At 37.0% G+C, this 27,475-nt stretch overlaps 7 protein-coding genes, 2 non-coding genes and 1 pseudogene across 10 annotated transcripts; 5 read left to right on the top strand and 5 right to left on the bottom strand.

Annotated features, from left to right (window-relative positions):
• The first annotated feature begins 75 nt into the window (after window positions 1-75).
• Window positions 76-4,788, top strand: LOC117132970. Its single transcript, XM_033288682.1, has 8 exons — window positions 76-274; window positions 360-474; window positions 566-690; window positions 775-856; window positions 947-1,058; window positions 1,135-1,292; window positions 1,364-1,484; window positions 1,586-4,788. The coding sequence occupies exons 1-8, from the start codon at window positions 115-117 to the stop codon at window positions 1,910-1,912; spliced, it is 1,200 nt and encodes a 399-aa protein (XP_033144573.1). The 5' UTR covers window positions 76-114; the 3' UTR covers window positions 1,913-4,788.
• LOC117133199 lies at window positions 4,397-4,487 on the bottom strand. Its single transcript, XR_004457035.1, has one exon. It is a non-coding gene; the product is annotated as a small nucleolar RNA R38 (small nucleolar RNA).
• Window positions 4,653-4,739, bottom strand: LOC117133105. The gene has a single exon (XR_004456946.1). It is a non-coding gene; the product is annotated as a small nucleolar RNA SNORD25 (small nucleolar RNA).
• A 710-nt stretch (window positions 4,789-5,498) lies between the features above and the next one.
• On the top strand, window positions 5,499-7,113 carry LOC103856669 (selT-like protein). The gene is made up of 4 exons (XM_009133786.3): window positions 5,499-5,730; window positions 5,809-5,882; window positions 6,372-6,690; window positions 6,782-7,113. Exons 1-4 carry the CDS (start codon window positions 5,560-5,562, stop codon window positions 6,884-6,886), a joined length of 669 nt encoding a protein of 222 aa, XP_009132034.1. The 5' UTR covers window positions 5,499-5,559; the 3' UTR covers window positions 6,887-7,113.
• On the bottom strand, window positions 7,071-13,180 carry LOC103856668 (phosphoinositide phospholipase C 1). Its single transcript, XM_009133784.3, has 8 exons — window positions 10,466-13,180; window positions 10,146-10,342; window positions 9,915-10,050; window positions 9,285-9,770; window positions 9,047-9,202; window positions 8,861-8,947; window positions 7,472-8,741; window positions 7,071-7,386 (listed from the first exon to the last, which is right to left on the bottom strand). Exons 1-7 carry the CDS (start codon window positions 10,769-10,771, stop codon window positions 8,424-8,426), a joined length of 1,686 nt encoding a protein of 561 aa, XP_009132032.1. The 5' UTR covers window positions 10,772-13,180; the 3' UTR covers window positions 7,071-7,386; window positions 7,472-8,423.
• Window positions 13,181-13,400: 220 nt separating this feature from the next.
• On the top strand, window positions 13,401-15,057 carry LOC103856667 (peptidyl-prolyl cis-trans isomerase CYP20-1). Its single transcript, XM_009133783.3, has 7 exons — window positions 13,401-13,642; window positions 13,937-14,006; window positions 14,106-14,153; window positions 14,242-14,265; window positions 14,356-14,538; window positions 14,634-14,709; window positions 14,791-15,057. The coding sequence occupies exons 1-7, from the start codon at window positions 13,442-13,444 to the stop codon at window positions 14,927-14,929; spliced, it is 741 nt and encodes a 246-aa protein (XP_009132031.2). The 5' UTR covers window positions 13,401-13,441; the 3' UTR covers window positions 14,930-15,057.
• A 123-nt stretch (window positions 15,058-15,180) lies between these two features.
• Window positions 15,181-19,023, bottom strand: LOC103856666 (SMR domain-containing protein At5g58720). Of its 2 annotated transcripts, none has more exons than XM_009133781.3 (11): window positions 17,450-19,023; window positions 17,346-17,371; window positions 17,129-17,221; window positions 16,983-17,056; window positions 16,518-16,738; window positions 16,208-16,284; window positions 16,069-16,125; window positions 15,915-15,982; window positions 15,709-15,815; window positions 15,549-15,619; window positions 15,181-15,477 (listed from the first exon to the last, which is right to left on the bottom strand). In XM_009133781.3, the coding sequence occupies exons 1-11, from the start codon at window positions 18,018-18,020 to the stop codon at window positions 15,346-15,348; spliced, it is 1,497 nt and encodes a 498-aa protein (XP_009132029.1). In that variant the 5' UTR covers window positions 18,021-19,023; the 3' UTR covers window positions 15,181-15,345. The 2 variants fall into 2 exon arrangements, with proteins under 2 accessions (XP_009132029.1, XP_009132030.1); XM_009133782.3 differs by having other exon boundaries at window positions 15,344-15,477; window positions 16,983-17,053.
• Window positions 19,024-19,261: 238 nt separating this feature from the next.
• Window positions 19,262-20,454, bottom strand: LOC103856906 (annotated as a pseudogene).
• Window positions 20,455-21,892: 1,438 nt separating this feature from the next.
• On the top strand, window positions 21,893-23,885 carry LOC103856664 (E3 ubiquitin-protein ligase AIRP2). Its single transcript, XM_009133780.3, has 5 exons — window positions 21,893-22,183; window positions 22,733-22,883; window positions 22,974-23,040; window positions 23,111-23,345; window positions 23,426-23,885. Exons 1-5 carry the CDS (start codon window positions 22,110-22,112, stop codon window positions 23,640-23,642), a joined length of 744 nt encoding a protein of 247 aa, XP_009132028.1. The 5' UTR covers window positions 21,893-22,109; the 3' UTR covers window positions 23,643-23,885.
• Window positions 23,886-24,105: 220 nt separating this feature from the next.
• On the top strand, window positions 24,106-27,450 carry LOC103856663 (transcription factor MYB119). The gene is made up of 3 exons (XM_009133779.2): window positions 24,106-26,196; window positions 26,310-26,436; window positions 26,569-27,450. The coding sequence occupies exons 1-3, from the start codon at window positions 25,874-25,876 to the stop codon at window positions 27,388-27,390; spliced, it is 1,272 nt and encodes a 423-aa protein (XP_009132027.1). The 5' UTR covers window positions 24,106-25,873; the 3' UTR covers window positions 27,391-27,450.
• The last annotated feature ends 25 nt before the right edge of the window (window positions 27,451-27,475 follow it).

Raw genomic sequence — 27,475 nt, 5'->3', positions numbered from 1 at the left:
GGGACTTTAGCTCTGGGGTTCATCGGTCAGAACCGTCGGAGCCAGTATGAGAAAGAGCTCCAGCGTGGGAGGATCTACACATTGACAAACTTCTATGCATCCAACAGCAAGGTGATGTACCATGTTGCTGATCAGAGGCTGGTAATCTGCATCTCACACGACTCTGCCCTGTCAAAAGATGAAGAAGACGTTGAAAGCATTTTGACAGAGCGCTTCAGAGTCCATTCCTTTTCAGACTTTGAAGCAAACTGCGATCTCAGAGGGGATCTTCACGGTAAGGTTTAGAATTTTTCTTATCATATATTTTCTTCACGGTATGTGTTATTAAACCCATATATGCGTTTGACTGTTTGTTGTAGATGTTGTTGGCCACCTTAAGCTGGTTGATGGCCAGGCTCTCCATCAGCGTCCGGTTTTGTGCAACAAGGATGGCTCAGTTTCTCGGAAAGTGACGGTCCATTTGCAGCTTAAAGAGTAAGCTGTTGTTGTTCGACCAATGCATATATATCATTTTCTAATTTATGAGTTTTAGTTAAATTAAACATCTACTCTTTATTAACTGCAGTGGTCCAGTGGTGAACGTCTATCTATGGGACGAAGCCGCAGAAAGTTTCCGCCTGAAGTTTGACGCAAGTGCAACCACTCCAACGGTCCTTCTGGTCACAACTGTGAATCCTAAAAGGCTCGGGGGTAATCTCTTACACTTAATATAAGAACTCCTGATCACTCACACTCACTTACATAAACCTACCACTAACTGCTTTGTATTGACAGGGAAGTTGTGCCTAAGTTCCATGTCCTCTTCAAGGGTGTTTTTGGACGAAGATGTTGACCCCACCAGTGAATACTTGGCCTGGTTAGTATTAGCTAATGTCCTCTTCAATCTATATATTAGTCTATTATGTGTTTAACTTTGTTAATCGCATGATTTAAAATTCTTACCAAGGTTGAGTGCGAACCCTTCTGCCACTTCTTTGGTCAACCCAGTTGAGGTTGTCAAAGCTGAGACTCTCACAATAAGTGAGATTGCTGTGTTCCTCAAACGTGAGCCTGCTAAGGTAAATCCCATTTCGTGATTAGAATCAAGCACTTTTCTCAATTTAGTTGCTCACAACTTTTGGGATGTTATTTTAGGTTGCCTACTTTGACTGCATTGCAACAATTGATGATGTCAAGCTTGGGGCTGAGTGGTATTACATTGCTTGCAAAGATTGCCAGACCAAGCTAAACCGTGGTCCGACAACCTTGCTTTGTCCAAAATGCCACAATGAAGATGCTACTGCATTAGCCAAGTAAGATTGTCCTGTCACATATGTTTCCATCCGACAATGTATATATACTAATCACTTGCTATTTGAACTAGCTATCGGGTGGAGCTTTCTGTCTATGATAATGAGGAGCAGTGCACGTTCATCATCCTCGGAGATGCTGGAAAAGAGCTCACTGGCAGAAAAGCATCAGAGTTGATTGACGCCTATGTTCAGGTAATTGTTGTTCTGTTGATACATGAGCAGATTTTCATAATCTTGACACATATTATAATCATAAAGTCTACCAAGTTGATAAATAAATTTTATTACATTAGGAAAATGGTGGAGATGAGGCTGAGCTTGAAGTTCCACTGCCACAGTGTTTTATTGACACAATTGGCCAGACAAAGAAATTCAGGATCAAGGTCTCCCCCTACAATTTCACTTCAACCCGACTTTCCTTGACCGCTACCAAGATTATCTCACCAGCAGTTTTACCACCAAAAAATACGCCACTCAGCACGCCACTTTCTCTTCTTGGCGCACAAAACCATCGTCCGGGAGCTGAAGTGGGAATCTTAGAGGTAGCTGAGAGCAGTGGTAGTGGTACTTCGGCCACTGACGACCAGAAGGAAGCTAAGCGTATCAAGCGTAGTGGCTAGATCTCATACACCAAAATCACTCCACCAGTGGCTGGTACAGACTGCCCAGTCAGCATGCTTCCCTAATAACAGTCTTCTTATTTCTCTTCAGTCATTTTGTTTTCCATTTTGCTAAGACAATTTCATTTTGCTAAAACGTTATGGATTTCTTATCTTATTAAGTTGTTTGGTTTTCATTCCTACCTTGGTTATGCAGTCTTATAAATTTTATGTATTCGTATTCATTATTGTATTATGAAGAGGTCAACATAATACAATGCATGAATCGAATAAGGAAAACGTACGATCCATGCATTGATACGTTTACGTCCAGCTGTTAATTATTACAGTTCGATCTACCACAAATAGAATATTAATTTGTTCAACCTTAGCTGATTCAATAGAATATTCTTCAAGTAAATTAATAACGAAACTGCCATATTTCATCCCAATAAAGAAGACTGCATTCATTAAGAATTTAATATAATATATTCTACCATTAATACAAATAACTAAAGATATGTAAAAACCACATAACGTTTTGAAAAGAAGTATTCAAGTTCTTGCATTAGGTCTACACACATATCCATCGCCTCTCAGCCAGATTTCGAGTCAATCTAATATTCCCTGTAAGATTTTTTGTATTACGATTATGTATTTGCTTTCTTTTATTTGTTTCTGTTATGCTTTGCTGTTGATAATCCTGTTGAGTCTTGATTTTTCAATAAGTTGTGTACAAGTCAATACCCCCGAAGGAAATGTTAATTCCTTTCTGATGGGTGAGGGATTGTGAAGGATTTCTATAAACTATACAAACCATTCACAATTTCTCGAATGTATAAATAAAAACCTTAGAAAACATTAGAAAACATTCACACTTTCTCACCGTTTACAATTCCAAAAAGCTATAGAACACGTTCACAAATAACCCTTGATTGCTCAAACATTCAACAATAATCCCTTATTAATTTTAACATTCACAAATAACCCTTTATTCTAAAAAGATATATTTTAACTTATTCTGAAAATAATGGTTATCTATATTTCAGTTTGTAAAATAAATTCGAAATTTCACTCCTATTTGATACTGCGTTATTTAAAAGGATTATTAAAGTCTGTTTAATTATAAAAAAAATTAAATATGGGATTAAACTCTTAATAGGTATTGCTTCCCGGATGCATGAAGGTAATAAACTAAACATAAACTTTACAAAAAACTAAATGCTAACAAATATTTCACTTTTTTCAGGAAAACTATCACTCACAGCAACACTTGGAACGCGCTTCTACTTTAACAACGAAATTGATATCATTCAACGCTTCCAAAAGAGGAATAAACTACTATCCTAAGCCTAATAGCAAACGCAACCAGTCCTCAACAAAATTATTTACTCAAACTTACTATGTTTTAATAAAAGATAATTATCACCGCTTCCAACGTCTTCCCATTATAAAAAAAAATACGAAAGTTGACTTTTCTTTCGGATACTTCAAAATTATCAATTTTAATTGACCAGATTTTTATTAAATATGTAATCCGCGCGAAGCGCGGACACCGACCCTAGTAGTACAAAAGACAGAATAAAGAGACCACCCAAGTCAAACACTTATAACAACAACAACAATAATCGTAAGACTCTCTTCTATATTAATACATGGCCAAGAATGACTCCTTTTGAAGCAACTATCATGTCAATGCCAAGTGACCAAATAATTTGTGATGCCAACAACCAGGTGCTCATCTTTGTTTTTTTTTTGTTCTTCCTTCTCTTCCTTACCAGAGCTTTCCCCTTTATCATCTTCCTTGGCTTTCTCTACACTTTTCTTATCCTCAACCGAAATATTCTCAAGTAAACCAGCAGCCTCATCCCCCTCTGTGCTATTTTTCCCTACTTGCTCGCTTTCAACTATTCGAATGACCTTCTCCATAAACATTTTGCAGTCTGCTGATGAAATGCAGCCACTTAAAAAAACCAGATAAATAATGCAGGCAGCACAATACCTAACAAAATTCTTCTACTCTCAATTGATTTTCACTCATCACAGCTAAGAATGAGCACCAGTATATAAAAGAGTTAATCAGCATAAATACGATCATGATAGTGTTATTTAACATCTTACGTATTACATAACCATTTTGTCTCCTGGTCTGATCAAGTACTACCACTAAAAAGCACAAGTGTTAACTTCAGTCATAAGCAAAAGAGGTGAAGTGGCTACAAAACTCCAATCATCACATCTACGGCATTGCGATAGTTTTTCTTAAAACTACTTTCGCTGATTCATTCAGCAACGGTAGGTGAGCTACCAGTGAATACTTCTGGAACATTATAGACCCCCAACACTAAAACTACGCCATTCAAACCTAATGAGAAAATCAACAAGACAAGAAACTACTTACTCTCAAATGACGCATATCTAAAATGATTTTCAAACGATTCGTTAATGCAACTAACAAAAAAAATCGTCAAAAGTAAAAAAATTAAATCGAAATTAATTGATATTTGTTGAGTCAGATTACAAATGAATCATCAGAGGGATTAAATCCTCAGCCAGGGATAACTGTTTTTCATATTTGTTCTCATCATCCACAACAAAATTTCACTGAATCCGAATCTTTCAATACAAAAAAAAATCAGACCGAAGCCTTGGACAGGTCTAGTCAAAAAGTTATATTTTTATCTTCATAAGCTTCTTATTGAATTAACAAAAAGAACACTAAATCATAAGTCAGCGAAATATTAAAACAATAAAAACTAGGAAGAACTCAGTCCCTTAGATGTTCATAATGAAATGCGATCATTACCGCAATCATTACAGGTCTGTAAACTGACTCATCACTGTTCTTGCCAAGAAAATATCTATGAAAAAAACAAATACTACAACATAAAAGACATGTAGTTGCTCAAGCTATGCTCCCTAATCAGCAGCAACAAACTAGAATTAACAGTATTAATGCTGGAATGATTAAGGGAGAATATATGAAATAACAAAAGCAACACGATTAGTATTGCTTCAAGGGAACGAATCGTATGGGAACGAACATATCCGCATAGACTATCTGATGAAGCCAACTTTCAATTCCAGAGATCCAGACGCAAAACCAATATCCTACCTAGAGTGCACCAAATCTAGCAACAAAGAGTCGATTCATAATTATCGCCGCTGCTAAAACCCTTGTTATCGACTATTGAGAGAGTTGATTCGATTCGTATATAAAGACGTCGACGGTGGAAAATGCGAAGTTTATGAACGGCTGCGGATCTTCCACGCTGCTATTTACAAAACCCTAAAAGGCTTTTTAGTATAAGCCCATTGGACTGTATTTTTTTTTAACAAGCTAAGTTAATCCGTGACTACTATTGGTCGTTTAGCAACCCCCGATATGTTTTAATCCCGGAAGAAGGTCAAAACAGCCGGTGCCGCACAACCTCTGTCGGCTTTTCTCTCTTTTTTTGATTTGGTATTAAATTGTCACTTTAAAAAGTTTTGGGCCTAATTGAATAGAAACGAAAAGTGTAAGCCGCTTTGTGTCAGTTTTTATTGAGTAATGTCTAGTGGGGGATAGCGTTATTCCAGCATCCGAACAAGACATATATTTGTCTTACTTGGATCGGGTTTTGTTTTTTACTTCTGACTCTGTTGATCATCGGAGATTGAAAATCGCCATGGACAGAGCACAGTTGATCTTGTTGGGTTTACCGATATTCTTATTTTGCTCGGATCTCTTCAACCTATTCACTCCTCCGCCTCACCGTCCTCATCAGCCACCACCGCATGTCCCTCACCAGCAGCGCCCGGCTGGGTTCACACCCGAAACCCTAGATTTCCCTTCTCAGGTATAAGTTCTCGTGTATGTTTGTTTGTGATCTCACAGTACTTATATCGCCCTTGGATCCTCCTTGCTCTAATTGCAGAAACAAAGTGGCTTAGGAGCTGTTGGATATGGAAACACCGTGGAGATCAACTTCTGCGTCTCCTGTTCTTTCAAGTAATTTTTAATTTTATTTTATCATTTTTTTTTTCTTATTTGTTTTTGTTTCAGTGTTGCTTCTTGTGAGTTACACTAGTATTGTTAGTCTAGTCATGGACTTTGGAGACTGCATCAGGCTTAGTTATAGTTAGATACATTAATGTCGAATTAGTCTTTTGATCAGTTTCAGTGTCTTTCAAGTAATAAAGTCATTGCCTTTAGGCAGTTTCATTGTCTTTAACAAGTAAAGTCATTGCCTTTAACATATGTGGGGGATAAAATTTGAAAAATCCTTGATTTTTGTTTCTTATGTATCAATGCTAAATCACATAACATGTTTGGCTACTCTTTCTAGATCTATTTTTAGCTGTAGCACTTCTTGACACATCAGATTCCTGTTGATGTATGTATGTTAGAAGCTGATGATACCTTTTGAACTTCTCTAGCTTTTAACAGTGTGACTGCTGTTCTGCGCATTTTAAAAGCTTGTTCGTTCTCTCCGTGCAGGGGAACTGCAGTGACCATGAAGAAGATGTTAGAGACGGAGTTTCCTGGTTTAGATTTGATTCTCGCGAACTACCCAGCACCAGCACCAAAGCGCCTTCTAGCTAAGGTTGTACCGGTTGTTCAGATGGGAGTTATCGGTATGATAGTTGCAGGTGATCGTGTTTTCCCCTTGATTGGAATTGCGCAGCCACCTGCTTGGTTCAACTCCTTGAGGGCCAATAGATTTGGATCCATGGCTTCCACTTGGCTTGTCGGAAACTTTCTGCAGTCTTACCTTCAAAGCTCAGGGGCCTTTGAAGTTCTCTGCAACGGGGAACCGGTTAGTAGTATTAACTCACTTATCAATGAATGTTTCAAGATGTTAAAGTTCAGTCATAGTAACTTGTACCACCTGGTGGTTCTATTTGCAGGTGTTTTCTAAATTGAAAGAAGGTAGGTTCCCGGGAGAGATCGAGCTGAGAGATCTCATCAGTAAAAAGTTGACAAGACCGAGCATCGTCTCAGGTAGCTACTGAGGTAGTATCATCAGAAGAAAGAAGCTGACGATAATGAAAGGTACAGAGAAGGTGTAACCTTTCCACAAGCAGTGTATCGATCTCATGTGCCCAAAAAGCTGCTGATGTAGCAATCAATACCTTGTTCCTTTGGTTTTAACTAGCGTGTACTCTTTCATTCAATCATTTTGGTTACATCACCCTCTTCAAGAAACTTTATTTATAAGAAATTGTGTGGAAATGACTAAGACACATATTGATATCAATATACATATTGGAGAAAGGTGTAGAAACAGAGAATTTTCATTTCATCTCGGACAAACTGAACATGTAAAACTGAGAGATTCATTTCTTCTTCCCTTGTGGGTTAATTAAAGAGGTAGGTCACCCTCTGCCGGGGCTGCGTTGGCTGGTAGTAACCGGAGGAGTGCCGGGATTGTGTTTTGGGTTTGCGGACGGACCATCATAATCCTTGACGTTGACTATCAACGATCTCCTTTCGATTCCAATCTTATCAATAACTAAACAAACGAAATGAAATCAGTCAGAGATCAAGAAACAGATTGAATAGAACCAATAAAAACGAAAGAGAAGAGAGATCCAAACCTGGAACAGAAACGGAACTAGGGGATGAAGATGTAACTGTAAGCGTCAACAGAAGAAACACAGCAAGACGAAGTACAACAAAACTCATCTCTCTTTTGGTCAGAGACTCAGAGCTTTATTTTTTATTTTTGGTTATGAAATTGATCTTATAAAATTTCTGTTACAGAGTCGTGTCGTGTCGTGTCCGTCATGTGTTTATAAAGAAACGACAACTGAGTGTTATATTGTGTCTATCCAACTGATTTTACCTTTCAAATCTCAATCAATATGTAATATACCTATGAAAATGTTTAAGAATTGATTCGCGATACCGTGTGAGTGATATCAAAACACGGAGAAAAGTCATGTGGTGATTGCAAGGTCAATAAACAAAATTTTCGGACCTAGAAAATTAACGCACTGTCTGTCATATGAAATTGGGTTTACGGATCGAGTGAGTGGACATGGATGATCCATTAGCCGTGTACATTCGGGATGTTACATTCGGGAGGCCACAAATATTAGGACACATATTATGAGGTTTATGTGAAACTGGGGGATGACGTGTACAAACCATGATGTCATGTCGGCCTTAACATTCTTTTTCCAGTTTTTTGGACACCATTCAAAACGAGAGCTTACGTGATAAAATTGGGTGATTGTCAAATTCAAAGTGAAAGGCGACGTGATAAATTTGGGTGAGAGATCAATTAAAAACAATTTTGTTCATATTCGACGTGATAAAGTTTGCTTTTTGGTATAAATTTTCCATAATGGCACAATGCAGTTTTGCTTTAGTTTGAGTTGCCATAATGAAAACAATTGGTATTACTGGACCACATCATCTCTTTAAACAAATATTATTATCAGCTGTTTGAAATTTAATGAAATTAAAACCACAAATTTAATAATTTTGCTCATCATAATCAATTATTCTAGCATCTCTTGCTTAGTACGTACGACTAGCTTACCGTCACTTAATTTTTTGACACACACGAGGCTCCAAGACAAACCGCACGAGCAGTCTCGCGTGCTTGAAGACGTCTCCGAGACGATCATGGAGTCGGACGGCACGAATTCCGGGCCTGATCTCCGACAACGGAAGACATGTCTGGCCGGCGAAATCGTTCTGAGTATTCTTGTCGTGGTCTTTGACTGTGATACACAGAAGAGCTAACTCCGGAACACGCAATGGGAACTCGAATTCTTCATTCCAAACCGGAAACCATTCGTCTGTATCTGTTTCTGTTCTGTAACTTATTGTGTCTAAAGGTATTCCTGCGATTCCGACCTGAAATTTTAAAAAATAAAATAATATAGAAGGTGAAGTGACTTGAATGACAAGTAACCTATTAGGGCTCTTGGAAACCGAGTTATTTTATCAGCTGCTTCGTATTAGTGAACACTTACCCTTGCGTAGAAATCGGGAGGAGAGTATCGATCAAAATGATCTTGAGAAAAATCTAAATTCCATCCTTCTCCATTGTAAATTTTCACCTAAATCATACATCACATTCACATACACAACGCTAAGAACGTTTCTTGCTGTTCAAGGAACGGATGAAAAGGAGACAGAGACAGAGACAAAGACAGAACCTTAAGAGTTGTCTTGATCTGGAGATCTTGACTGTAAGGGTCAAAAAATTTACCCACAGAACCATTAGAGAGCAAAACATCAGGCTTTTTCACATAACCACATCCACCATTGGCTTTAAACATTCCTTGCATCATCCACAAGAACTTCCCATGACTCTGCGTTTATTAAAACAAAAAACAAGTATAATTGCTATATACATTTCTATTGAAAACCTATATTTATGTCTAAATCTCTTACTTGCATATTGAAGGCAACCATTTGAGCACCATGAATCCATCCAACAAGAGGATCATAATTTGATGAGTCAAAACGTGTAGCCTTGGGAAATATCCTCAGAATATTCCTCTGAGTGAACTTTACTATATCAGGTCCACGAGTTTTAGCCAGAGTTTCTAGCCACTGCTCGCTCATGCTTAACCGTATGACTCGGTTAGGATCCCCATTCAAGCAGTTCTTCAGTCCTCCTTTGCGGTTACCAGCGTGAATCGAGATCAAGTCTCTGTATTCCACTGCTACAGTCTTCTCATCTTCATCTTGAATCAGTTCTTCTGTATTTATAGATTCAGCTGTTGTTGCTCCTTGAGAGATATGGGTCTGGAGATACTCTTTTGGTGGCTTTGTTGACATCAATATCTTATTCTTGAGTGCTTCTGGTGAAGGAAAACACTTTTTATGTTCGTCCCTGCATCGGAATAATGTTCCTCCAAAAGTCTTACTCACCATCTACAAACATTTAGTTATAGCAGGTAAGGTTACTTGAATGACAAGTAAACTATTAGGGTTCTTAAAAACAGAACTTCTTTAATGTTTCACCATCAATGAAGCTCAGTGATTTAAACAAGATTCCATGATTTATCAGAATCTTACCTTAGCGACTTTCTTCTGAAGATCTGGATTCAAATGGTCTTCTAAAGTAAGTACAACAGGATACTCAGACACCTCAAATGCGTTCTCCTTTACCGCGTTAAGACATTTCTGAAGATCTTCGGTACTTGTTAACGTCCTGAGATCAACTCAAAACAAACTGTTATAGACTTCTCTAAGGATTAAGTCAATGAGTGAGTCAAGAAGGGTTTTAGTTAATGGTTAGTTTCAGACCCGCCATGACGAACTTCAGCTTCGGTACCTGAAGAGTTAGGCCATAAATCAAGCTCGATGACACGAACTCCTCTTCTCAGAGCCTTCACAATCGGCTCGGTGCTGCTTCTACTGTTGAGTTGATTCCCAGTCAAGTAAGAGTTATGTCCCGTGTACAAGAAGTAATGCGATAAAGGCTGAGTCATATCTTGCCAAACCTAAAAACAAAAATCCCATAGAAACATATTCAACTAAAAAAATAATTTTTTTTTGTAAATTTTATCTAGCCAGTTTTATAATTTGTAATAACATAATAAACTATCGTAAAAAAAAAACTTTACCTCGCCGGAAAGAGGTAATGGAGAGTTGAAATCGCTGAGGAGGTAACGGTAGAATTCTTCAAGATGAAGCCCACGAGGGTGGAAAACGCCGTGATGTTTGAGCATGTTGAATATATCCTTCACGTAGTTTGAATCAGCGTGTGTTTCTCCTTGCACTTGGATCACGAACCTGAGCATTTCATCTTCAGACATCCTGCCGTTTTCGGAGTAATTGTCGAAAAGTGTTTTGATTTCTTGAGGTGGCTCACTTGATTTAACTTTGAAGCTTCTTGCACAACAGAAACACACTTTGAATGTCACCTTCATTTTTGTGTTTCTTGTGAGAGTTATAACTGGATAGAAAAGAAACAGAAGATGCTGTCCCAAGAAGGAAAGAAAGTAAACAAAGAGATTTTATGTGCTTGTGTAACACATGTGTTGCTCAAGACTGTGAGGTTTCGTTCTCATGTATTAACAAGGAACCTCTTTTATACTATTAGAAGAACTATTCATAGTAAAAATAATCTATTAAACTATATTAAAATCTGGACGCGCGAGAGAGGTGTTCTGTGGGCTGTCTGAATTGAAGTTAGTATTTAAAGCCAAACAGAGCTGTTGATCAAAAGTAAAAACGTGGTACAGTGGTAGAGCCACTGGCTGAGAAACTGGTGTTATGATCGCACTTGTTTTAGTCGTCCTCATATATAGAAAGATGAAAACTTTATTTATCATTTAGACAAATCATTAAAACAGCTAAGGTGTGATTGGTGAGTATTAAAATAATTTAAAGTGGAGACATTGAAGAGATTCTATAGGGTAAATAGTGAAAGATAAAGAAAAGTCCAGGGTATATATTTCTACTTCACATTTTATGAAGAAAAAAAGCAAAATATTATATTCTTTGTTGAATACTAGTAACCAATATAAAATAATAAAAATTATTAATTTTTATTTAACTGATGTAGTACTTGTTGAAGTAAGAGCATCTGTTTTTCTTGCTCAAAATTTTCTTATATTTGTTGAAATCAATCAGACTCCTAAAGGCATGCACATTAGAAAGTATTTCCATAAGTCTTATTAAAATAAAGTTATTAAAAAGTAATTTAAAGAATGTCAAAAGGTGAGAACGAAGTTGTTTTTCCAATGGTGAGAACGAAATAGTTCTAGTTTTTTATTAGTTAATATTTGTAGCTTTTAAAATATATTTTCAGAAATTTATTACAGTTTTCACCAATAATAATGGTCTAATTCTAATATATTGTCATTTTGTCACCAGTACTGTATTTACTATCATAGAAAACATATTATTTTGTTTCATACTTTTCAATTAATTATCAACACTGTTGAATATGTGACACTAGTTCACACACAAGGATTGGTAAGTTTCGAAAGTCGTGTTTCTACATGTTGTTTCAGTATACCTCGTTGGGTTTTTTCTTAAAGTCGTCGTACTTAAATTTTTTGTTCTAAAAAAACGTTACATGCAGCTAGAAAATAATAAGACAACAAAAAAAAAAAAAAAAGGTCAAATCAAAGAACACGTTGATCCAAATCGGAACAACACAGTTACACAGTGTAGTGTAAAATAAGATTTTCCGGAAGCTGAGAAAGTTGCCGGAACTCTACCACTGGAGTGCCACATCAACCAAGACCTTCGTCTGCCGTAGATCTGTAAAAATCAATCCCAACAGAATCTGCTACTTCCGATAAAATAAATCCAGTCTAAAGCAAAAGAAAACAGAAGAAACGCAAAGACATCCTGTCGCAACCACCACCACCTCATTTGTTTTTTTTTTCGAATAATCAAAAAGGTTTTGATAAAACATATCACATGCTTAGAAAAGATTAAGTGCTAAAAACGTTATGGATCTATAATTTATTCAAAAGATTATCTAGGAGTGCACTTGGTTTTATTAATCATCTTTGTACCATATTTTGGACAAAAAACACAGTTAATTAGTACCATGTCTAACCAAAATGGGATCTATTTCCTTCTGTATTGCATTTGTTTGTGTGTTGTTCTCCATTACTGTATTTCGAAGAATCTATTGCCTTTTTCTTCTTCTCGTAGTTGGCTTACTAGTCATAGGAATCTTGTTCTCTAAATCATTCACACATTATTTCCTAAAAAGTCATTACTCGTTTTAATGCATATTTCGTGTACACATTTGGTCGGTTTCAGGCAAAATCTGATGAAACATTTCTCTTGATTCTCAAATTAAAGACTTAATATACATGTCACATGGCATTCAAACTATAGCAATTTTTTTAATCAAAATTTATTTTAAAATATATATGCTCCATTAAATCTGTGAGGATTGGCCATGACACATTCTATATAGCTTTTGGTGCTAAACACATGGACAAACATTTGGTTTGTGTAATTATGTTTATGGCCAGTTTAAGTACACTGAGCATGTCAAATTTTATTATATGGTCAGTAGTTTCTTCTTAGAAAAGAAGAGACAACTTGTTAATGAGTAGTTTATTATATCCACACTAGATTTAGTTTGCCTAACAAAGCTGAACATGGTTACATAATCAGGCTGGACCATGAGTACGATGATTTAACATGCGGATGTGGTCAGGTGGTACGTCGGAAATGTTTTGGGTTTGAAACCTACCATTTAGATTTCTCTATTTGCGTGGCCAAACAGTGGATATCTAACTCTTACATATAGCAATCAAGTTTGTCTGTCTCTGGTGAGTCGAACCTCAGGAGATTAGTCGGGTCTTCGGTTCAGATATTTTTGGGTTATCAATAAAGAAAGAGAAAACATGAGTATGATGGTATAAAGAGTGTGAAAATAGTAGTTTTTTTAGATGTGCTTACCTTACCCAGTCCACTAATTAGTAAAATGTACTTGAGAAGAGTTCTACAAGGGCCCATTACTGAAAACCCCAAAGTCTTGGAATGTGCCATTACATTGATCAAGCCAGGTAGGTAGTTAGATATATATGGACCGTAACAACTAATTTAATTCCATTACTTGTTCTATGTATGGCCCATATCTTACAGCTGGCGGAATACGATTGGATATCGACGTGTTCTTTGTTTATGCACAGATGGAAATAAAAATGCAAAAAGTTGGCAGAAAAATAGAGAGAAACAGTTTGAGGGGTGCGAGAGAGATGGCGAGGTCAGTGAAGCTGCTTCTATGGAGTCTTCTTCTTCTGGGAACGCTAACTGCTATTCAGGTACATTTATGAGCCTCCTCATTATTCGATCGGTTGAAGCAAATATGTTGTACTGAGTTATTACAGGAGGGATCGATCTCTAGATAGATATTGCCGAATTGAATTGCGATTGTTTATGTCTTATGGTAAATCTATAATGGTTTAAACAAGCGACGTGAGAGATTCAGGAAGTGGAATAACATACTCTTGTCTGAATTTGTTTCTTTTAAGATGGGGTTGCATGATGTGTCACAAATGTATATGTAAAATGAGGCTGATGCTAGTGATTTTGTATTTGATTTGTGGATGTTTCAGGCCAAAAAGTCAAAGGAAAAGATCACACACAAGGTTTATTTCGATGTCGAAATTAATGGCAAAGAAGCAGGTAAATGACCTTATGATGATGATGCATCTTGGTGGTGCACTTACTACTAGTGCTGCTTTGTGTTAAAAAAGACTTCATCGTTTAATTATTTTTGTTCAGGTCGTATTGTCATGGGTCTATTTGGCAAGACAGTCCCTAAAACCGCAGGTACCCTTTACCCTTCTTGTACCAGCTTAGCTCTGAGTGAAACATTCATAAAACGACTGAACTTTCTGATTTTTTTTTGTTTCTACAGAAAATTTCCGAGCTTTATGCACAGGTAAGAGAACAAAATACTGTTCTCATCTTAATGTCAATTGAATAATCTACACCTTGAAATGAAAGCTTAGCATAAAGTGTATTTTCACAGGGGAGAAAGGAATGGGTAAGAAAGGGAAGGCTCTACATTACAAGGGGAGTTCCTTCCATAGGATCATACCAAGCTTTATGCTCCAGGGAGGCGACTTTACTGATGGAAATGGTATGGGAGGTGAATCTATTTACGGTGAGAAGTTTGCTGATGAGAACTTTAAACTCAAGCATACTGGTCCAGGTTGGTGCTTTTGGTTCTTCACTATTCTCTGTTCACAATGTCAAAAGGCCTAAGTGAAGTTTTAGTAACCTGCTCTTTTTTTATTTATTTCACAGGGTATCTATCAATGGCAAACGCTGGTGAAGACACCAACGGATCACAGTTTTTCATCACGACAGTAACAACAAGCTGGTGAGTACATTATCAGTGAGATTTCAAGATATGTTTTTTGATCCTTTTTTTTATATTAGAAAGCTCCGGACTTGTGTACAGGTTGGACGGGAGGCACGTAGTGTTCGGGAAGGTAGTGACAGGAATGGACGTGGTGTACAAGATCGAAGCTGAGGGAAGTCAAAGTGGAACTCCTAAGAGTAAAGTTGTGATCGTTGACAGTGGCGAGCTTCCTATCTAACTCAACCTCTCATGTAGTTTTTTCTCCATCTGATCCTCCATTGCTCGTGAGCTTAGTGCTTTGACGACTTTTGTGTTTAAACGACTATCTTAGCCATTTAATAAAGATTCAACCATTCTACTTTTTTATTTCTTCTGTCTGATTATATAATAACTCAATCCAGATTTACAAATGTTAGAACCAAGGAGTTGTGTTCTAAGTTCTAACCTAAAAGTAAAAGTTTTATGAACAAAGTATGTTACTGTCTTGTGTCAGCCAAAGTGTTTCATAACTCTTAGATAATGTGAAAATATAAAAAGGATGATTAAGGAAGAGAAGTGCTGCTTAACATTTACTTTACACACACAGCTAGAATGAGATATAGACAGAGATATAATTATAAGATCTAAAGCTAAAACCTGAGTTTAGTTTTAGTTTTAACTTAAATCAGAGTCACTCTCTGTGTCTATGAAACTGAACTCTCTACTACATCCCTCAAGCTTGATCAGTAATGTCCCTCTGTTCTCTTCACAATACCCAACGCCTTCTCTTTCTAGCAGCTTTGTCACCTGATTCATCGATAATCATTATACCCTAACTGCAATACTCAATACTTGGTTTTGAGGTTGAAGAAACTTACCGATTGTTTCACTTTGGACTTCCCAAACCCATGAGACCCACATCCTGTGATCACACGTAGTGTCTGAATGGCTGGTTCATTTCACAATTTGTTAGAGAAGGCAAAGAATATATCGTAAAAGAAGAAAAGACCTGTAACTGAGTTTGGCGAGTACACTTACAAGGGACATATGCTCCGAGTAAGAGATGCATCTTCAATAGCCTCATTGCTTGTTTAACATGTTGACCATGCAGATCAATGGTTATCATATTCTCTATACCCTTGTTTCTGCATTAATATAGATCCAACGATGGCTTAGTCCACAATAAAAATCCAAGGTGAAAGCATATCATCAGCATAATTCTATAATGCCTTAAAACAGCTAACCTAGCGACGAATATATCTTGGCTTGCCCTCTCATCTGCTCGTTGAGCTAATTTAGATGCCGCTCTTCCCTAATAAGAATAAAGACACAAGGTTATGACTCACTTCCAAAGAAGTTGCTCTAAAAACATGAAACATATTAGACCATGAGGTGCACCTTGTCAGAAAGGTAAGCCGCATGAGCCCTCCCTCCTTTGGAATATGCTTCTGCAGCCTTCAACCAAGTGATATATGCATTAATTGGTTGTTTTATTGAGGAATCAAGTGCTAGAGATATGGAAGCAAATAAAACTTACTTTTTGATAGTAGGACTTAGTTACATTCCACTGGTCATTTGCACCTTTTCTAAGTTCATGATATCCATCATCCTTACCTGCAACACATGTATGGATTGAGTAAGAAAAATTAATTCAAGAGTTGAGACACATCGAGACACAAACAAGCAGTCGAGACCTCAGATGTTTTTGCCAAATGACACCATAGCAAAAATTGCCAAGTGTTTCATCGGGTAAAACACCAAACATCAGGAGCCTGCAAACTCATGGCAAAATGAGCCTGCTTTTGCAGCCAACAGATGCTAAAATAAATAAAGTATGGTAAAAATACCAAAATTTTCAGGATGTGACCCTTCACCACTAGATGAAGAAGCATCAATGCCAAGTGATTGCATTTTCTTGGCGACGTTTCTCCAACTCATTGTCTTCGGTTCGTGTTTAGTACTCTGGGGAATGTTGAACAGAGACTCCAACATCTTTTGTGGATGAAAAGGCTCACAACTTCCTTGTCTAGTTGTAAAAGGATCACTCATGAGAGCTTTCGAGTAATCCCTACCATGAGAAAAAAAACAACAGGCCATATTTTTAGTTATGACTTCTTCCACAATGTTGAACAAAAGCAATGTTTTGACTGTCTCAAAAGTTAATTTTAACCATCGTATGTTCATGAACAGAATCCTCCACAGTGAAACAGTTCGTTTCTTGTGCTTTTGTTGAAGATGGAAAGGACAATATACGGTGAACAAAGGAACAGCAATAAGTAGAAGAAGAAGGCCTATGAATCAAATAGAAGTACCTTGGACTAAAGCCTCCCCAGAAGCTTGGCTCACTTTCGGAAGTATCAGTATCAAATGATGTATCCGCCAGCTGCTAAATATTCTATCAATATATATCAAACAGATCTGTAAAGAAAACAAAAAGCCAATAGAGTAAATAACTTACACTATCGCTGAATCCTATGCGGGAAGATCTACCACTTAATGAATCATCATTAGTTGATGAAGAAGAAGACATGTCAAGCAACACATTCAAGGCCTAAGAAGAAACAAAATATCAAACTTTAAAACACATAGACGGGCCAGTATCAGCATATTCCAGGGGCCTTCTCCTGTCAATATACCAATACTGCCCCATGTAAGCTTGAAGACAATCTGCTTACCATGTCCACATCGTAGCCACATTGACCTGCAAAAAAAAAGAGACTTTCAAGTCAAAACAACTAAGTCTCTCCTCATGGAACATTCAGTATGTTATTTAACTCACAAAGGACATCTCTAACAACAGCCATGCTAAGCTCACAATCATCTCCAAGCATCGAAGTTAAAAACTGCTCAGCTTTCTCTCTATCCCCAGCTTTCTTCCCAGAGAGCTCTTTAGACCTTTCCACAAAAGAAGGAAACTCTTTCTTCGCCTTCAAGTAATCCTTGGCAATCACGGAAGACACCATCCCCGTGGCAGCAATAACTCTAATCTGCTTGCTTCGTCCTCCCATAAACAAACTCTCTCTCGCCACGTCATCACCGCAGCAGCTGGAGCTCGATCCAGCCCCGTACTCAGAAGTAGACCCGGTTTCCTGACCCGAACTCGTCGACGGGTCATCACCGTTTTCCACCAGATCCGACAAAAGCTCGGCGGCTTTGTTCAAATCTCCGGCTGCCTCTCTATAAGCAGACGTGGCTTCCTCCATGGAAACAGAGCAAAAGGCATCCATCAACGATTCGATATGCCTCTTCTCTTCATCCAACTCTTTTGTGTTCACGCCGGACGTTGCTGCTCCGTCACCGGAGGAGGGCCTCTTCTTCTTCCTCCTCTTCTGCTGGCTATCGTGCTTCATTATATAGCTTGGACGTGGATTGAATCGAAACGACGCCGTTCGTAGAATCAATAGAGTCTCTTCCGATGTGTGCAGGATAAACTGAATCCCAAGTTTCCGACGAGAAGCGTCGGAGAGAGGGAAAGAGGAATATAAATAAACTGAGAATCAAATCTGGTTCTATTCCTAATCGAAGAAGTTTCCCCAATATCGTAGGAATATAACCTTTTTTTTTCTTTTGTCTTCCCGATTTGATTGGGAATCGGAATCTCCGTGTTGAGCACGCGCTGATGGTGACCACGTTTTTCGGACACGCACACCGACCGGTTTGCTTCCTGGTTGCGCCTATTGACCGGTTTAAATGGACCAATTTAAAACTAACTGATGACGGGCGAAATATGAAAAACAGAACCGTGATATTCTTTAGTTGACTTTCCCAGGTTTGATTTCCTTTTCATCATATCTTCTTTTCCAACTTGAATTATTTTTACCAATTTCAAAAGTTAACAAAAAAAATTAAGAGTGAATATCATATAGCTATAAGGTTATTTTTTTCAAATAGTCATTTTAAAATTTTTATCACAAAAATAACCATCAAAAAAAGAAAATGACTAAAATAACTTATTTTTATTTTGAAAATTTTAATATTTATTTTAAAAATTTCGAAACAATATCTCCAAAACTTCATCCTTTAACTCTAAATCATAAATCTAGATTAGTTAACCCTAGAAAAAAATATTTTTATTTTTTAATAAAACTTATTTTGGTCATTTTATTCATTGATGATTATTTTTGTGACAAAAACTTAAAAATAGATATTTTAGAAATTTTTTCCGGTTATAATTATATATTATCTTTCGATTTAGATTTATAAGGCTGTGGAGTTTTCGAATTTAGATTTCGTGGGGAAGGAAATCGATTTGGGTATTAGTCAAAACATTTAATGAGCAATTTGCATTAAATGTTTACCAATATTTGCAAACAGTGAAAAAAGTAAACAAAAGATGGATTACCAATTTTTTGTCGTCTTTGATTACTTTTAACTTCAGTTGCATATTTGCATTTTACTTTAAGTTGATTTGACTAGAAAACTTTCACAACACTAAAAAAATCAAAAGTATTAAAATATTGTATAGCTAGCGGATTATTTCTAAAAGAATAATAAAAACTAACTTATAATATTGATATAAATTCAATAATCTGTTAAGCATGAATTGTCTGTTTATATTATTTAATCTCTTATTAGATCAACTCCTCCAAACTTTTTTTCAATCTAACTTTTCATCTCAAATTAAAATGGAAACTTGCTAATAAACCTCCTGCATTGGCTGCCACGACGAAACGCTAGTCGCTAGGCATCGCTTTTGTACAGTAAACAAAATTTCCAAAATTCATAAACGTGTAGAAAGCATACAAAACTCAGAAAAGCGTTGTTAGTAATCAAAAGGTGATTCTCACAAGAACCAATTATCACCGGCGGTCACATGAGTGACCATTGAGCAGTAACTTTGCTTGAAGTAAAGAGTCTTGAAACCGGGCTGGAGTTATACGCGCATGAAAGTCGTCATGATCAGATGAGTGGCCATTACATTGCTTCTTCATTCTATGCACCTCATCCTTTACCCTCTGCATCATGGAAGAAACACAATAGACATGGAACACACGAAAACGTGATAATAACATATGAAAAGTGACGAATTTTGGGTTTCACTCTATATTGATTAAAGTAAGCTACAAGATACAACTGCTACTATCCCGTATCTTGATAGCTCTATGATAGATACAAACCAATACTTTCAGAGCATCACCACAAAAAAATATAAAATAAAAACAAACCTGAAGCATCATCAAATCGAACTTGGGCTGACCAATGTGCTCAACAGTTAAAGAACCAAAGAGGTTCCCTAACAATGCAGCATCAGGAACATCCAAACCCTCCACAAGACCAACCACCAAACCTCCAAGGAAGCTGTCTCCAGCGCCGGTAGGGTCCACTCGCTTCGCCTTAAACGGAGGTATCATCACCGTCTAATCATCCTTCCCATAAATCCTACACCCTTTTTCACCGTTAGTCACCACCACACAACACAACTCCTTCATCTCCTCAACATCCATGAAAAGAGCTTCCTCTGACGAAGCTTTCAAGAACCCGTCTCTATCCAAGACATGATGAAACCCACTTTCTTTCAAGCTCACCAGCTTCACTTCTCCGTCGACAGGATCGAAAAACTCTGATCAGGGATTGAACGTCCACAGCCACCACGCCGCAGAGGATCTTGGAGAAAGGTTAGCTTAAGAAGAAGGTAACGAAAGTGAAAAGAAGAGGAAGAGACAAAAGCTTATACGTAACTACTTCAGATTAGTTCCTTCTCTGTTTTATGATATGTGGCGCGCGAAAGATCGACGGGCGCCTTATTCTGTTATTCAGCTCCCTACTAAGTAGAACAGGAGCCATGAATACAATTAGAACCAAAACAAGAGGTCACAGACGTTAAAGCACACATGTGTTCGGTATACTAGCCAATGTTCATTTGCTCATTGTGTTTCCAAATCGAAAGAATCCGGTGAATAAAGAGTAAGCAATTTCATCACCAACAGCCACCACAGCTTACACTTTATGTTAACTATTAAAGCAGCTCTATGCAGGTTGTTCAATTCATCCATAAGCATAAAAGATGTACTACTTGAGAGAGACAAGAGAAAAAAGAAAGAGCGCTTGAACATGGAAAACAATCAATGTGATACGACATGGCTCGTATGTGGCAAAGTAATTATATTTTGATATAGATTCAATCTACCAAGTAAGATAGTAAAAAGGAAACAAACATTGAGATAAGGAGGGTTGCCTTTGATGCCAACTTCGAGATGCTTCGACTGGATTTTGTTGGGATTGTGAAATCCCGTGTCCAACTCTATCTTATTTTATTAGTACGATATTGTCCACTTTGGGCCTTAGAAACTGGCCCGTATGGATTTACTTTTGGTTTCCTTCACAAAAGGCCTCATACTATTAGAGTTGGACATCTCTTTATATATTAGACACTCCTTGTCTAATTATCCAATGTGGGACTTTGATTGACATCTCTCAGATTTTGCAGTGGAACGCCTTTGGGTGAACATTGGGCGGCAAAGTTATCTACAAGTTCACTTCTTAGCGGGTTTGATCCCACTCAAACACCTTCTGCCCTATAAGTAACATGTTTGTTTAAAAGATTTTATTGCAAAAATCGATCTCCGTCGGGATAGATATATGATCGTAGTTGTCAAAGATTATAGGCCCAAAACGAAGCCCATTTAAAAGATTTTATTGCAAATGTAGACTCCTTGTTCACCTCAAAGTAGGCTCAACGTTGACCTTGACCTTGATTATTAAAAAATACAAAAATTAATATAGTCGCAATACTGTAATTGGGATATTAGGTGATTTAATTTAATTAATCGAATCTAAACTAAAATTAAAAAGTTGATTACATTTATTTTAAGAACTAGTGATTTGATTTAAAGATTATTAGTGTTTTTACACAGATTTGAATTTCAAATCAAAATAATAGTTTATCAATACTTATAGTATAGTTTAAAAAAAATAAAAAATTATTAGTTAAGTGCTATTAACTCACTGATCATACATGTGTCAAATATTTTTGTAAGGACAACCATAATGTATGTCATATATATTTTAAAATTGACAAGTGGCAACCCCTGTGATGGAAACTGACGAAAAACCATGGGTAGTGCCCAAAACAAGATAATGAAAATGAACCCACCACTATCGAAAATAAGGGCATAACCGTCAAGACACTTTGCAATTCGCGACTTTTCTCGAAAAAGCAACTTCGAGAGAAGCGTCGTAACCGATTAGCGCTAAATAAGAGAAAGATAATATTTACAAAAACGCCACTTTTCCTTTTCTTCTCTGTCTTCATTATCCCTAAAACTTTGATCATCGGATTGGGTGAAACATCTAACTCCTCCAATAAAGATAAAAAAAAACCATTGAAAGTCTTTTCCTTTTTGTGTGGTATTTGATTTGAGAAACACTTCTTGATCCTCTTCTCTCTCTCTGTGTTCGTTTGATGGGAGTTATTGTTTCCCGGGAAATTCACTCTTGCCATGGCTGCTGCTAAACTGTCTTTCAAGGACTCTCTTAAAGCTCTTGAAGCCGATATTCAACACGCTAACACTCTGTAAATACCCTCGATTCCTCTGTTTTTTTTCTTGATTCTAAAGTCTCGATCTTTTTCCCTTTTAGCTTATGTCAGGTCCAAGCTAAGTTATTCCTTTTTTTTTTTTATTTCTCCTCTGTTTGGTTTGCATGTAAGAGTTCCTTCTTGTTTGAATTGAAATCTGTGATAAAACTTTCAGATTCTGTTGCATAGTGAGTGGGTTTATGTGGTGGAGTAATTATGTTTTCTGGTTTATTCAGTTGATCACTAAGTTTAGGGTTTTATGTACAATACTAACTGTTTTAGCTCATCAGCTGTGTCTTGAGATTCTTTGTTCATAACTAAGTTGACTTGAAGCTGAACATCTCAGTGACTTTTTTTTTTGTAGCTAAATCATTAATGTTTTATTAGAACCGATCCATGTCTGAGCTGCATCAGCTTTGTTTGTGTGCTGTGTCATCCATCTTATTATTTGTTATAGCCCTACATGCATACTTGCATGTTTTTGATGCCTTGACCAAAATAAATATATCTATTGTTGGTAGTGACTTATTCAAATTGAATGTACAGAGCTTTGGATTACCCGCGGGAGAAGGATGGAGCACGTGTTCAGATGAGACTATCATACAGTCCAGCTGCTCAGTTCTTTCTTTTTCTTGTACAGTGGACTGATTGTCACCTCGCTGGTTCCCTCGGCTTGCTCAGAGTCCTTATCTATATGGTACTTCTTCCCCTCCTTTTAGTTTACTACATTCACCATGTTCTACTTCTTGATTGTTTGATTAACTCTTTGAGATATGTTTTGGCTCAGACTTATGCGGATGGGAAAACCACAATGTCGGTTTACGAGAGGAAAGCCAGTATCAGAGAGTTCTACGGTATGTGTTTTGCTTTGCACCAATGCAAGGTTAATAATTTTTATGTTTATGCTCTTCTTTTCTTTTGTAGCTGTTATATTCCCGTCCTTGTTGCAACTACAAAGGGGAATCACAGACCTCGAAGACCGGAAGCAAAGAGAGGTGTGCAACATGCGGTACAGAAGGAAGGACGAGAGCAAAAAGTGTGAGCTCTCGGAGATTGAGATGGAGAGGGAAGAAGAATGTGGAATATGTATGGAGATGAACAGCTTGGCCGTGCTGCCAAACTGTACTCACTCTCTGTGCATCAAATGCTATCGCGATTGGTAAGTCAGTCACTAAAGAGCTTCTCGAATTGTTCTGTTTTTTTTTTTCTGAAGAAAGGGGAATGTTTATTTATTCGTAGGAGAGGGAGGTCACAGTCATGCCCTTTCTGTAGAGACAGTCTTAAGAGAGTGGATTCTGGTGATCTCTGGATGTTCTTGGAAGGCACAGATACGGTGAATCCCTCTGTGATCGCTAGAGAGAATCAGAGAAGGTTGTTTGTGTATATAGACAAGTTACCACTGGTGGTTCCAGATCAAGCGTTTGCCTCTTCTCCTTACGATTGCCATGTTAGGTGAAAGAAGGAAAAAAAGGGTGTAAAACCGGGTCTGGTGAATCTTTACATGTATCTATTTATTAGAAGTTAGCAAGAAGTAGTAGGAGTCATTGTCTTTTTAAACAAACTCTGTTTCTTTTACCGTATTTTCTTGGGAAAGTTCAACTGCCTGTATGCTTTTTGTGCATTTGGTTTGTGGTTCCCATTACGAACATAAACCGTTTTCTTCAAGAAGTGTTTATTCACAATCAAACCATGGTTGTTACTTGCTAGCCTATTCAATTATTAAGATCAGACATTGTGGACTGCACAACCATGGTGGTAAAACAACTGTTAAAACTATTTTCTCAAGGTTCTAACTAAACGAAATTTCAAAAGTTAAGATCAGCTGAGATGAGAAGTTCTGAAGTTTTAAAACCGAAAACTAAAATACGAAATGTTGCCAGTTAACGTCCTAATTCTATGGCAGTTTATCTTGTTATGGTCTATCATCTAAGGAGCTGAAACAAAGGTTCACAACTTATAAAGCAAGTTAAGAAAAAAAAGGTTCACAACTTATAGGTTGTTAGAAAAAGAAAGAAAGAAAATCGAAAACTAATCTTATGGAGGGACATTTTTATATTGATATCAAGTGGTAATGACTTTGCATGGTCAATAGTTTCACAGTTGTAGCACGAATCTTTGGTAGATAAGATTCGTTGATCATTAGCTACACAGATGTTTTTCTCTGTAAATGTGAAGTTTATTTTACAGGTTGATTAGTACATGAAACTCACAGTTCACTATTCGATTCTATACTGGAGACCGCTTTCTGAGCTTCTTGGCTATAGCTGCGAAGTACTTGCCATTGAAATTTGCCTGCTGAATCTCCATCTCAGTTGATTCTCATGACCCATCAGCACCATAGCTATACTGCTATACAGTTTTTTTTCTGACATCCCTATACTGCTAACAGTTAGAGCCAAACGTTATACATAGACAAATATGTATATGTATATCCTCAAAAACCGATATGTCGGACCATATTAGTTTTTTTGGTTTTTTGGTTTTATGGTTTATCTCTCTTTAATGGTTTAGTAATGTATAATAAACAAAATGTTGCCGTAAATTATAAATAATTTATGGATATATATATATATATATTATTTGTTGCTGTTCTCTTTCATTAAGCTCGTCTAATTAGAAGAAACATCTAGTAATAAGAAAGGACAACAATCACAGCTTTATTGAAAAAACATTCGTTAGCAGGTATTTCTCTTTTCTTTATCAGAAAAAAACATATCTTAATTTAGAAGGTATTTCTTTTTCGGATTATAAGGTATAGTTATAAGCAAGGCATTATTGAAAATTTATGTTTAAGAGTACGTTACTCAAAAGCATTTAGTATAAACAATTGTAGTCAACTAATAATTAATTCCTTGCATAACTATATTCCATGTTTTCATTTGGCGGCATTTAGATTACCATTAATGGGTCTCTCCATCTACTACTTCGCCAGTTACACATTTACAAAATAATTTAGACTACCACTGATGGTCTTTCGGGATATAAATATTTGTTAGATAATTACTACTTAGCTATAGATTAACCCACTAATCCTTCCCGCCTTTTCATCCCTCCTCTTAACTTCCATTTGACACATATTACACGTTGTTGACTAGCTAATTATATTATTATCAGTATTTGATATTTAGATATTATCATTTAGTGGAAATGTGTTGCTTATATTGAAAAATGAAATTAAAGACTAACAAAAATTAATGAGTTTGATACCCAAAAAAATAAAATGATGAATTTGATGCCAAACAAGTAATCTTTAGAAAAGTGTTGGATATTATTATATAATCAACTTATATTCTTCAAAAAAAATAATGGCGTCATATAGAGTATATATATAATTGGAAGGATTTTGGAGAAATATTGATATGAAATTTAGTGACTAATAGGGATGGATACATATAGTAATCAATTAAATATCAATATTTTGTATTTATCATATTTTGTAGTTTTTCTTATATAGCTTTTTTATTTTTGACTTCAAAGACATAAATTTTTATTTTGTATAAACTAAAAAAAATTGAGACCTATAACGTCAATTTATAAACAAAATATCAGAATTAATGGAATTTAATGGCTCATTGAGTTTATATTCCTTAGTTTACTAGCTAAACTTCTCTCATATTCCTTGTTACTAGCTAAACTCACTCCTTTGTGTTCTCCTCTCCATTCTATTAATCTTCTCTTTTTTTTTCCATGGAGCACCGGCGCATTGCCCACGGAGCAGCGCCTCCGTTGACCGCCGTAGAGAGGTTTTTATACGGCCAAAACAATGATGCCTTGAGTACCAATAAACAAAAGGGTCCAAAAGAACGACACCCACCGATCGTGAGAAGGACAGCGGTGACTGAGATTGTAAACGATAACAAAGAGAACACGACGTTTGGTCCAAAGAAGGAGAAACACTTGGTCGTTCATGGCCGAAGCCCTAATGGGGGCATGGTCGTTAAAGATGCAACCACGAAGAAGCGACCATACAAGAATCTTATCAAAGGGCAATGGACAACGGAAGAAGACAGGTATATTACTGGTAGATATATGTTTATGTTTTCTTATATAGATTGATTCATGCGTATATATGAAAATCTAGGTTTATATAGTTATGCGTTTGTAAACACGAACATATGTATAGAAAGTTGATCAGGTTGGTAAGGCAACATGGGGAGAGGAAATGGGCAATAGTCTCGGAAAAACTTGAAGGAAGAGCAGGCAAACAATGTCGTGAGAGATGGCATAATCATCTCCGTCCTGATATCAAGGTGTTTTTCCTAATATCCCTCTATTTATAATATAGCTTCTTTTTGGTTTTATTTGTAACGTAAGTTTTACTAGATCTAGGGTTCTAACATAAGTCTCTCTCTTTCTATGTGTTTTGTCGTTTGCCTTTCCAGAAAGATGGATGGAGTGAAGAAGAAGAGAGGGTTCTTGTCGAAGCACACACAAGAATCGGGAACAAGTGGGCAGAGATCGCCAAGCTCATACCTGGACGCACCGAGAACTCTATCAAGAATCATTGGAACGCGACTAAACGACGCCAAAACTCAAAACGCGAAAAGAAACGCCAAGCAAACGCTGATAACAATGATAGCGATCTCTCTCCACCAGCTAAAAGGCCTTGCATTCTCCAAGACTACATCAAAAGCATCGACAACAATAACAAGGACAATGACGATAACAAGAATGAGAACTCCATCAGTGTTTTTTCTACACCGAATCTTGATCAGATCTATTCTGATGGAGATTCTGCATCATCGGTCCTTGGCGATCCGTATGATGAAGAGCTGGTTTACCTACAAAACATCTTTGAAAACCACCCGGCTTCTCTTGACAACATTGGTTTGAGCCAAACATCTGGTGAAGTGAACCAGTCTTCATCATCTGAGTTCATGATCAAGAACCCTAACCCTAACTCCCACAACGTTGTTCAGACTCATCATCATGATCAGGCACCGGTTGCGGTTCCTCCGAATACTTCGCACCTTGCGTCTGATATCTACTTGTCTTACTTGTTGAATGGTACGACGCCGTCCTACGCCGACCCTTATTTTCCGTCTTACTCATCTTCCACGTCATCCACCACTGTAGAGCAGGGAGTCCATAACGAGTTGCTTGTGCCTCAAGCTAACTCCACCAGCGAAAGGAGAGATATGGATCTGATAGAGATGATCTCTGCTTCTACTCAAGGGAGCAACAACTCCTTCCCATTGTTCTAGCTGCCAACATGATCATGTGATACTATGCGATCATCATTATGATACTATGCGATCATCATTATGATCATTCTCTATCTTCTCTTCT

Source organism: Brassica rapa, chromosome A03, assembly GCF_000309985.2.
Source record: "Brassica rapa cultivar Chiifu-401-42 chromosome A03, CAAS_Brap_v3.01, whole genome shotgun sequence".
Taxonomy (NCBI): Eukaryota; Viridiplantae; Streptophyta; class Magnoliopsida; order Brassicales; family Brassicaceae; genus Brassica; species Brassica rapa.
This window is presented reverse-complemented; position numbering and strand designations above follow the sequence as displayed.